The sequence below is a fragment of the Cheilinus undulatus genome, linkage group 22, assembly GCF_018320785.1.
Source record: "Cheilinus undulatus linkage group 22, ASM1832078v1, whole genome shotgun sequence".
Classification (NCBI taxonomy): Eukaryota; Metazoa; Chordata; class Actinopteri; order Labriformes; family Labridae; genus Cheilinus; species Cheilinus undulatus.
Genome location: NC_054886.1, coordinates 31572848 through 31584599, shown reverse-complemented (window position 1 = coordinate 31584599; position 11752 = coordinate 31572848). Strand labels below are relative to the sequence as shown.

General features: G+C 38.7%; 1 protein-coding gene and 1 long non-coding RNA gene across 2 annotated transcripts; one reads left to right on the top strand and one right to left on the bottom strand.

Annotated features, from left to right (window-relative positions):
* Positions 1-813: 813 nt before the first annotated feature.
* On the top strand, positions 814-5250 carry LOC121504335 (zinc finger protein 664-like). Its single transcript, XM_041779047.1, has 5 exons — positions 814-985; positions 3000-3416; positions 3471-4062; positions 4940-4994; positions 5191-5250. Exons 1-5 carry the CDS (start codon positions 814-816, stop codon positions 5248-5250), a joined length of 1296 nt encoding a protein of 431 aa, XP_041634981.1.
* A 1762-nt stretch (positions 5251-7012) lies between these two features.
* LOC121504136 lies at positions 7013-9473 on the bottom strand. Its single transcript, XR_005991435.1, has 3 exons — positions 9380-9473; positions 7481-7536; positions 7013-7248 (listed from the first exon to the last, which is right to left on the bottom strand). It is a non-coding gene; the product is annotated as an uncharacterized LOC121504136 (long non-coding RNA).
* Positions 9474-11752: the final 2279 nt, after the last annotated feature.

Sequence of the window (11752 nt, the reverse complement as noted above, 5' to 3'; positions counted from 1 at the left end):
TTTGTGTAGATAAGAGCTATGCCATTTGCACATTAAATACTACCAGGCACAGGGACAGAAACTGCAACTCTACGTCTGTTTCTGGCTTTTTCTGGCAGTGTTCGGGGCTTGCCATGAACTCCAGTGAAAAGTTGGGACTCGTGAAGTTCCCTGGAAAGTCACAGGGCCATCCTAGGCAAACATAATTTAACTGCCTTACATGATTCCACAAATACCACGGAAAACTCACACTAAACAAACACATACACAAAAGGAACTAAAATCAACCACAAATCACATAATTATCATATAATCAAAAATATCAAAGACATTTGATCACTGTGTCAGTCAAAGCAGCACATGTTTGATTTAGGCCAACTTTCCTCACAACTTCAGAACAACGTCTTATAGTGCAGACTTACATGTTATGGTTGAAAAATCACTGTGTGAGCCTAACAGTAAGTTTTAAAGAACTGAGCAGAATTAGATTAAAGATATGCACACATATCCATCACACTTGTAACAGTTGGGCTGATTTGTAATAGAGAAACGGTACAAAATAAAGAGCTGTGGTAGCAGTAAAAGCCAGCTCTTTTAACCAAGCTGATCCAGATGATCTAATTATTACAACGAACTGGAATGCCCACTTTGACTTCCAGCATCCCTGTGCAAATAATCCCTGTGCAAGTTATTTACATACTTTAGATAAACCAGTGAAAGACAACTGGATGAAGAAGACAAAGAAAGAGACACAGGCAAAGAAGAGGACAGAGAGGAATCCAAAGAGGACGACAATCCTTTGTTTGTGGCTCTTTTTCACATTTTTTGATAACGATGTGTTCAGCTGAGAGTCTGTGTGAGTTCATCAGTGAACGACTGACTGCTGCCGCTGAAGACATATTTGTAGTTTTTAAAAGAATCGTCATCGAGAACGAGGAAGAGATTGCTCGTCAGCGCAGACTCCTGGATATCATCTGGAAACCTCATATCTACTTACACAGAATAGGTGAGCAACAAAGATGATCTGATACATGACAAGAGCTGCTGGGTCTGAGTTTGAGCTCAGTGATTTTGTCATAGTGATGAAGTGCTGTTTTTGGCTTTTAATTTATATTTTTAGTTTATTTATCAGGTAGAATGGTAAAAACAAAATTTACAGCATTGTTACTGATTTTCAAGGATAAAAGAAACCAAAAAAATAGGCTGGGAGCTGTTGTGTCCTTGTTGTGAGAGCCGTAGGCTGCAGACATGCTGAGAACTGCATCCATCCCATCAGAGCACTCATTGCCAAGTAAACGATAAACATGATGTCAGTTTTCTTTGTGAGGATGGATTTTTGTGGAGAAAAGATCTAAATTTCACAGTTTTGAGTAATTTGTGTCTTCAGTTTTTTACAGAATCAGTAGAAATGTTCTTGGATAATTAGCAGACAGGTTATCATGTCTTCAGTTCTCTGATGAGAGTACTGTTCATAGGCTGACACTGTGTTCACTGCTATCTCGTGATTTCAAAAATTCTTGCTGTGAGATCTGTTTCGAGGACTGGTACGTTAGATCAGTGGTTCTCAAACTTTTTTTTCCCAAGGCACACCTAACATCCAGCAAAGTTTTCAAGGCACACCATATTTATTTCCATGCAAAACAACCTAACATGCGTAAAAAAATCATTTCCTAATATTGACTTAATCTGTTCAGTACGACGTCATCTAATATCTAATATAAGCCAAATGAAAAATAATTATCATGATATTGTCTACTGGCTGTTTTTTTTTTCTTTTTTTTTGGTGGGTCTTTCTCATTAACAGCTCTTTGGGAGTTAATACGCTTAAGGAAACGATCCATTTCCCTTCAATTTCTCTCACAAAACTGTCAATCAAGCCCTTTGATGTGTGTCGTTCTAACAATCCCCCCACCTGATTTAACAAACTGCAAAGACGGCGTTCCTTTTAAGGTGTTATAGGGATTTTTAAATTAGGCGAATAGAATTTGCAGTCGTACATGGAAATAAATGTTCACAAAATACTGAAAATGTAAATTAAAAAAGAAAAAATCAATCATGTGTTGCTGAATAGTTGTAAATATGACTTATAGAAGCAAAAAAATCTCACCTAGACTCACCTCAAGGCACACCAGTGTGCTGCGGCACACTCCTGTAAGAACCCCTGCCCTACTTTTTTTCACCAAAGCAAAACCACTAAACCTCGACATTTAAAAACTGTATATTTATATATTCATTTTTGAATGTATCTGCCAAAGCTAAAAAAGATGTTTGATGCACTTGATGACTAAAGTTTCATGAACGTCTGTACTGCAGGGGTTCAGATGAATCTGCTGTGCAGTTCATCATCAGTACATGACCTCACAGGCCTAAAAGCAAATTTCTTTCAGCTCAGACATTGGCCAAATGAGATGTAAAGATGTGGCCCACCTTCAGAAGTGAACGACACCCTAATCCAGCCTAGGTGTACAAAAGTCACATCTGAACCGCAACAGAGGCAAACCTCTACCAAGAAAAGGCCAACGACTCTCTGCAGCTCAGTGCTACATTTACATAAGTGACTACAAGACTACATTTTTAAGGTTTTCTTTACTGGCATCATGGCAAAAAAATGGCATTCCAAGGTTTAAAATCTTTCAATATTAATGAATATTTGATATCTATGATTAGATCAGTTGTAGGTGAAAAACAAGCACACTGAAAATAGAATACAATATAAATGTTTAATGTTTTCATAGCTACTGTATGAAAAGCACATTTTTTGTGCTTAGCAACTTGAGTATGACTCATGTTAAAACAATCTCTAAAGGAGAAACAGGAAATGTAAAAAAAAGACACAAACAAATCCTTATATGACAGGACAGTCTATGACAACCTGTGACCTGAATAAGACTTCATCATATAGATTTTAAATTTCTGTCTTTAGTGTGGCCTCTGTACGCCCGTGTGTGTATTACACTGGTTTTTAATGGATATCATCTCTCCAATGACAGCAGTATCTTCATGCTTTTGATTTTCCCCAGATGGGCTAAAGCCAAATGTCTGCAAGGAGGAGGAGGTTGCTGAACAGCAGCTGTGCTACCAGGAGGGGAACTTCAACTTGGATCAAGAAGAACCTGAGCCTCCACCAGTGAAAGAGGAACAGGACAGTCCCTGCAGTCAGGAGGAGGGGGAGCAGCTGGAACAGAAGCAGGAGACCAACACGCTCATCTTTCCTCCAACTCTTGAAGAAAGTGGCCAAAGTAAATCACAACGACAAAATGAACAGCAGCTCCTTTCTCACATCACTCATGTTGCTGAGATTCAAGATCTCAATGGAAGTGAGCACAGAGACTCAGGATCAATGAGAAAATCAGATCTCACACCAAAGAACAAACTTCAAGAAAGCACTCTAAAAACCAAACAATCAGAGATGTATTCAGAAAGTCATCCTCTCAAAGGTCAGAAATCTTTCAAATGTAACACATGTGAGGAAATGTTTAAGAGCAAGTCAGAATTAGAGACACATGAGCGTGTCCACACAGGTAAGAAGACACATACCTGTCAGAGCTGTGGGAAAATATTCAGTTACCTGTCGGGACTGAAACAGCACATGAGAACACACACAGGAGAGAAGCCTTACTCTTGTAGAACGTGTGGAAAAGGTTTCAGTTTCAGCCAGGCATTGAAAGTCCACATGAGAATACACACAGGTGAGAGGCCACACTGCTGCAGCACCTGTGGAAAAAGATTCACTAATTTATCACGTTTAAAAGATCATGTTAGAATTCACACGGATGAAAAGCCGTTCACTTGCAGAACCTGTGGAAAATCTTTCCGACTTAGCAGTGGATTGAAAAGCCACATGAGAGTACACACAGGTGAGAGGCCACACTCCTGCAGCACCTGTGGAAAAAGATTCTCTCTTAAATCACATTTGAACAATCACGTTAGAATTCACACAGATGAAAAGCCGTTCACTTGCAGAACATGTGGCAGAGCTTTCAGACATAACATTACACTGCAAAAACATGTGAGAGGCACGCACACAGGTGAGAGGCCACACTCCTGCAGCACCTGTGGAAAAAGATTCTTTCTAAGATCAGGGTTGAATCTCCATAATCAAAGTCATACAGGTGAAAAACCATACACCTGTGGTATCTGTGGGACATTTTTTACCACTAAAGGTAATTTAAATAGACACATAAAAATTTATGCAGGTAAAAACCATTTACATCATGTTGTAAATTGTACAGATTTAGTGCTAAATCAACAGCTGGCATGATAAGAATCCACCTTGATTTGATTTGGCCAAACATTTAAGTGATCGCCCATCACGATCATTCAGAATTGTTTTCCGACCACATTTCTTCCTGGAAGACGATGGTTCCCCACTATCCTTCCAGTTTTTAATAATGCTTTGGACAGTTCTTAGCCCAATTTTAGTAGTTCCTGCAATCTCCTTAGATGTTTCCTCTGCTTGATACATGCCAATGATTTGACCCTTCTTAAACAGACTAACATCTTTTCCACGATCACAGGATGTGGTTGTTTAAGAAAGAGAAGTTACTCATTGCATCAGCTGGGGTTTAATAACTTGTTGCCAGCTGAAAGATAATCACCAATGCAGTAATCGTCCAATAGGAGGCTCATACCTAATTGCTTAGTTAAATGCATGTCACGTTCTGTCTTCTTATCTTTTCTTTGGGTTTGTTGCTTTGTTTTTCTGCTTGCTTCTGCACTTGTCAAAGCACTTTGTAAACCCATGTTTTTAAAAGTGCTATACAAATAAAGTTATTATTATTATTATTATTATTATTATTCCCTCTGTTTTTAAACATGCTGTGGTTCAACCTCTTTTAAAGAAACCCAACCTTGACCCCTCTGATTTTAATCATTTTAGACCAATTTCAAAGCTTCCATTTATATCTAAAGTTTTAGAAAAGGTGGTTTCTACTCAGCTTTTATCTTTTATGTCTCACAGCAACCTCTTTGAGAAATTCCAGTCTGGTCACAGCACTGAGACGGCCCTCCTCAAGGTGATCAATGATTTGTTTTTAGCAGCAGATACAGGGGAGGGAGCCATTTTTATTCTTTCAGATCTCAGTGCAGCATTTGATACCATTGATCACAGTATTTTAATTGAACGTCTTAGAGACTGGGTGGGTATCAGGGACACTGCACTTAGCTGGTTTTATTCTTGTCTTTTAGAGCGAACCTTTGCGGTCACCATAGGTAACCACTCCTCCTCTACCTCTACCCTTACCTGTGGTGTACCACAAGGTTCGGTTTTAGGCCCTATTTTATTTTCTATCTATATGCTTCCCCTTGGCCAAATCATTCAGAATTATAAAGTCTCCTTCCACTGCTATGCAGACGACACACAGATATACCTGCCCCTGAGACCCGAGGACCCGAGAAGTCTAGCTGAAAAAAGTAAAACATTGGTTGAACTTAAAAAAATGAAGCAATCAATCACACGAAACATTTTGAATTGAATCAATTTATTTTTTTTAAATTAGGTAAAAGTAAATGTTTTAAGTTCATAGAAACCTTATTATTTTAGATTGTCCTAAACTAAAAAAAAATTCCCTTAATCAGCCAATATAAATATTCCACTCACTTGAACTTCAAATGTTTAAGTTCGTACAACCATTTCATAAAGGTTAGTGGGGGCTGGAGCCCAACCCAGCCAATTTAGAGTCACCATTTAACCTAATGAGCATTTTTTTGGAGGTCGGAGGAGGCCAGAGTATCTGGAGAGAACCCACGTGAGCACAGGGGGAACATGCTAACTCCGCACAGAAAGGCCCAGACCAGGAAGAGAACCAGCAACCGTCTTGCTGTGATGCAACAGCGCGAACCCCTGCGCCACCATGCCTCCCAAGTCAACTCAACACTTTTTTCCTGAAAACTCCGGCTACTTTGGCCGGTGGGAGAGCAGAAGTGTATTAAAGGGGACATATTTCGCCCTTTAAGACGAGTTTATATTGGTCTCAGAGGTCCCCAAAACATGCCGGTGAAGTTTATTGCTGAAAAATAGTAGTAGAGGATCCTTGCAGGAAATGGATGTCGCTCTCCTGATGTTTCAGGCACTTCTATCTAATGTTTGGTACCTGACTGGGGTTTGTACCATCTATCTCCCAGTCAAAAGTCAGCAGGGTAACCCATTGAGCTAAACTGGAATCAGGAAAGTCAGCGTTCAAAATGTCCTTTTTAACGTTTATATTTGTATTCATTTTATTTGAAATATCAGGGTCAGCACATATTATTAAACACTTGCATGCAAATATGTAGGATTGTAACCAGTGGCTAATTTCCATCCTTTGACCCTGAGCAGGTTGATGTTAACAATGTACAATCAATAAAACAGAGGTACAACAGCAATAAAAGATAGAGAATAAAAGATGACAAATAAGAATGAAAAGTATTATAAACAACCTAGACAGACAATAAACCCATGACAGATCAGGAAAAAAAAATAAAGAAGAAAACCTTGGGGATTTGGCTCGTTAAGTGAAAGTGCCTGTGTGCTAAAGTGCTTTATGTGCTAAAGTGCTTTATGTGCTGAAGTGCTTTATGTTCTAAAGTGCATGAGTGCTAGAGTTTTAAAGTGCTGTTGTATATTGCACGTTGCCCTGTTGCACTTATTTTGCACACACAGACGTGTGTGTGCAGGTGTTATTGCACTGGTTAGCATACATAGGTTGAATTATGTACACACTATATCACAAACAATTGCATACATAAATTTACGTAAGCATATAAAGTCACTAGAATGGCTAGTTTTGTTCATGTCATCCACACCACACACCACAGAGACAAAACAAGTACATCTGTGAGTATTTATTGTCATGTATGGGTCGCACTTTTTTAACATTTGTTAGGGTTCGAGTTTTTAGTGAGCTCTAGCATTACAACTGGGAATAACAAATAAGCAAAGATGTGAAATAGATTCAAATGTGATGTAAATTTAAAACATAAATGAATATTGAATGTAAGGAAACAAGTAAAAGACAAGAAGAGATTTAAAAGAGCGCAGCTGTAGATAAAATGTTTTAAATGAGATTAAAAAAGGACAGAAGACTGAGTTTCAGATCCCTCTGATGAGGAATAGAGTTCAGTCACGTCTTCTTATCACATGAAGGGCAAGATTCTGAATGTTGAGTACGAGAGCAATCAGCACAGCAGCAGCTCCTGATATCAGAGCCAGTTTACTGGCGACATCTTTCCATCCCAAACTCTCAGTGCTTGGCCTCACCGCCTCAGACGACGATTCCTGCCGAACCCTCTCTGCCAAGACAAGCACAGATCCAACAATTATATTAAACACAGCAAGAAACATCTAGAAATCTGCTTGAGCTTAGCTGCTGAACTCTGTCAGCACGTTGGCGCCATCATATGACTGGTCCACATTCTCATGTGGATAGGGTGCCAAACAGTGTGGGTGCTTGTTCTATGCCAGTCATGGTGATATTAGCAGGCTCTGTCCATTTTCTTCCACCTTATTGGATGATGAACTAACCACAGACACAGCAGGTCAGGCTGATGAGCACCAGCATCCTGTAGATCATCTTGTCACTGTGGGACAAAAACAGAAGGTCAAAGGTTAGTCCTCTGATGACAGCAGAGACACCTACAGTCTGTCTGCAGTCATTACAACATATAAGACTGATTAATACAGAACTACAGAGTCAGCGTTCACATATGTCCTCTCATTATTAGGCATGGCAGCAAACATCACAGCAGTCAGGCACTGTTACACCACTTCTCCATTATCATATCCATTATTGCCACATCTTTGTGCTACTATTTTTATCCCATTTTGCTGCTTTTTGCCCCTTTTTGCCATTTTGTACCACTTTTGCCAATTGCTGCGACGTCTTTTTACTACTTTTGCCTACTTTGCCAGTTTTAGATTATTTGCACAATTTTGCCATTTTTTGGCCAATCTTTGCAAATTTTCACCAATTTTTTGTCCATTCTGCAAAAATTTTTAACCACTTTTCACCCATTCTTGCCACTTTGTACCCATTTTTGCCCATTGATGCCACTTTTTTTCTGCTCCTCCCCCCCGTTGGCCACTTAACTGATTTTTGCCTCCTATGGCTCATTTTTGCATTGTTTTCTGCCGTTTTACCCAATTTTTGCAACTTTTTTTTTTCTTTTTACTAATTTCTACCACTCTTTTAAGATTTTTTTTGGAACTTCTTCTTCTTCTTCTGTTTTCGCACCTGTCTGCCATTTTCTACCACTTTTGCAAATTTGTGCCTACTTTGGACATCTTTGCAATTTTTTACACTTTTTTTGCTTTTTTTTTTTGCTGCTTTTGCCCATTTTCTGCCCATGTTTGCCCCTTTCCCCCCATTATTTAACCACTTTTCACCCATTTTGATCACTTTAAACCCATTTTTGCTCAATGGTGCCACTTTCTGCTGCTTTTTCCCTTTTGTCCCTTTAACCTATCTGTGCCACTAGTTGCAAAAATCAGCAATGAGCTTAGCTGAGCTTTTTATCCATTAACACCACTTTTCTGCAGTGCTGATTTTTGTCACTTATTTTTGCATTGTTGTTTTTGCCATCTTCACAATTTTCACAACTTTTTGTCAAATTTTGGAACTTTTGCCCCTTTTCCCTTTTATTACAAGTTTTTTTCCCCCTCAGATTTATCCTGTAATTGCCCAACCCCCCGTTACCCATTTCCAACACTCTTTCCAAGATAAGATATTCTTTTATTAGTCCCACAAGGTGAAATTCCTTTTTCTTTTCAATTTTTTGCCAAAATCTTTTTCAACTTTTGCCGATTTAATCCGTCTTTCTTTTTATGCCCATTTCTGCTGCTTTTTACCCATTTTTTCCACCTTTTAACCATTTTTAATTCATGTTTGCTACTTTTTCCCCATTTTTGTCACTTCTTTTTAACACTTCATCTTGATCTCACTAAATTTTTTGTCTCATGATTTTTTTTTTTTGCACAGATTTCAGTTTAGAAAATAAAAATGAAATTACAATCCACAACAGTTATATTAAAAATAAGTACTGGACTTTTCTGAGAATATTTGGCAAAATGGGAAAAAAGAAATGTAACTTTAATCATCAAACTGGCAGCCATTACCCATCATGGTGGATGTCCTGCCTTTATTATTTATTTATCTTTAACTATTCATTAGACGATCTCTTGTTTGCCATCTCACCTCGGTGTCAAACAGCTTTATATTCGTTCCACTGAGACAGAGTGCAGGAGTTTGCAGACCCGCTGTCTTACACATCTTTCTTTTTTAAAGATGACTTTTTGTTTAGTACTTTCCACGGAGTCTGTCATTAAAACAGTGTCCTCCATTCACCTTATTTAAGAAGTAGTATAAACCTGTAATCACAGAGAGTCTATCATTAAATTGATAAATAACATGAAAACATTCTTTACCTTGTTTGTGGGTCTAGGTGGCAGAAGTAAGAACCTATACAGATGCAGTTAATTGAGAAGTTTGTGTCCCAATCCTCCTGGCCTTTCCAACAACTCCTGTCCAACTTTCACCTAAAGTTGTGAGCAGTTATCGACCAGACAATCTTTAAGAAGTGGCGCCTGGTGGTTGATTTCCTTAGGTGGAGTGTTTCAAATCCACTGCACTGCAATAACATCCTCTATGCTATTTATAGGCTTGACAACGGTAGTATAAACAAACAGTTCTCATCTGTAGTGAAATATTAACTATATATTCAAATATGTAATACAGATGACAACAACACCTCAGGAAAGATTCAGTGTAACATGTCAGTGAACATGCATCAGCGTAAAAGACCCAAGGCATGGGAGTCAGAGGACTCTGAGGTGCACAGGCAGGCAGTGACCTCCAGTAAACTTATGCCTTTAAAAACTCTGTATAAATCATGATTGCATGGAAGTGTGTGAATGCAAGAAAAACATGAACCAAAGCTACAGTGAATCCAGTATTACACATTATTTATGGATGATGCAAAGACTCAGACAATTTCACCAACAGGAGTGGAAAGTAACTGATTACATTTATTCAAATTACTCTGAGTAGCTTTTTTGTGTACTTTTTAAAATCACTACTTTTACTTATACTTAAGTATATTTTAAGTGAAGTATTGTACTCAATCACATTTTGAAAGCACTGAGTACTGATTAAAAAATCAACAATGAGAAGGTCTAAGCTTTCTGCCAACAGGATGACCAGTCGTTTGGCTTAAACAATCCATGACGGTCAGCACGTGCACGTAGCGAGAGAATGATCCCGTATTTCCTCCCAAAACAGCTGTTGCATTGAACGTTCGGTCACACCAACCTGGTTGGAGGTCCATATTTAAGGCCCGAACACTGACCTCACAGCGAGGACCCTGTGGTATCTGTGGGCGTTCTTAGATTTTAATTTTCCAACACTTTGTGGCTTGTTTTGCACGGCTTTGACGTGCCTAAAAGTCCCTAAAACCTTCCAGAAAATTGTTCAAGGGAGATATTTATGTTTTGGTGGAATCCAAGTGCGACAGGGGAGTGGGTAGAAGCCACATTTGTGAAAACTGGTACACATATGTATCAGACCCAGATAAACGAAAAAGTCTCCTGGGACCATCCTCTAATAAGTACAGGAGATGCACTACAAACAGTTAAAGGTCATATTTTGGCTGTTTTTGGCAACATCACTGATGTCACGTCTGAAGGTTCTCCACCTACAGATTTCGTTGGATTGTCTCTAATTTTTTTTTGTTCATTCTAGACAAGATGGAGATATAAAGTCGTAAAAACGGTGAGTTTTCAACTTTGGGTGGGGCTGTGATCGGGGCCGAAAGTAGGAAAACCTTTACCCATATTTTTAAAGTGTGCCAACTTTTTTGACTCTGTATAACTCTACAGTGCTTATGTCAATCATCAAACTTTACAAGGATGATCACACTTAGACTCTGAATACATTTATGCATCAGTTTTATCACTATGTCACAGCGCCCCCTTCTGGTAATTGATCATTACCTCCTCTGAATTTTGATTTTGTCCTTTAAAACACATTTAAACATTCTGCCCCTCACACACCTTTCAACCTAGGCTTATTATTTTTCATCTGCATATGGTGCAAGGACCTTTCAGTGCTGCTAGCGGCCCTAGTTTTCTTAAGGACAGGTCATATTTCACTGTGAAAGCCTCTTGGGTATCAAAAGTAGCCACTCAGAACACCGTCTACATTTAAAATAACTTACATTTTACTTTAACTTGAGCAGATTTGTAGCGGAGTGCTTTTACTTCGACTAGAGTAAATATTCACCAGAGTAACTGTTCTTTTACTTGACAACAATAGTCTGATACTTTTTCCACCTCTGTTCACTAAAAGGCAAAGGTTGCCTGAAGGTATACATTTACATTTACTGGTTGAGGTTCTTTGAATACAAGGAGCCAAGAGTGGATAAAATGCATCAAAATAGAGTTTGATTGTCCAGAAAGTCTCTGGATAAGACCCTGGCCCCTTAAAAGCCCTCAGTTGTAATTAGGCGGATCCCTACGAGACATACTGAAACAAAGAATTTCATTGGTGGATTTCTGTCTGGTAAACCGGAATGCAATCAAGAAAAATATTTTTCCATTGTGCTGACTCTGTGAGAGTGCATGTCTTGTAAACTGCACTTTAATAGTAAAGTAATTTCTGGTGCAGTGATGAAGAAAAAAATATAAAAAAGGAAAATTTCAAGTACAGAGAAGACCAAGCCATGAGGAAAGAGGAAAAACACTGAAGAACTTCAACAAATAGAGCCGAGGCTTTCAGAATGAAGTGGAGTGTTTATTTATTCA

Bases quoted from the DNA above. Each gene is read 5' to 3' on its own strand.
- LOC121504335 (XM_041779047.1), top strand. From the start codon at position 814: ATGTGTTCAGCTGAGAGTCTGTGTGAGTTCATCAGTGAACGACTGACT. The intron at 986-2,999 runs GTGAGCAACAAA...GATTTTCCCCAG, and splicing joins TATCTACTTACACAGAATAG to ATGGGCTAAAGCCAAATGTC. The intron at 4,995-5,190 runs GTGATCAATGAT...CGGTCACCATAG, and splicing joins CTGAGACGGCCCTCCTCAAG to GTAACCACTCCTCCTCTACC.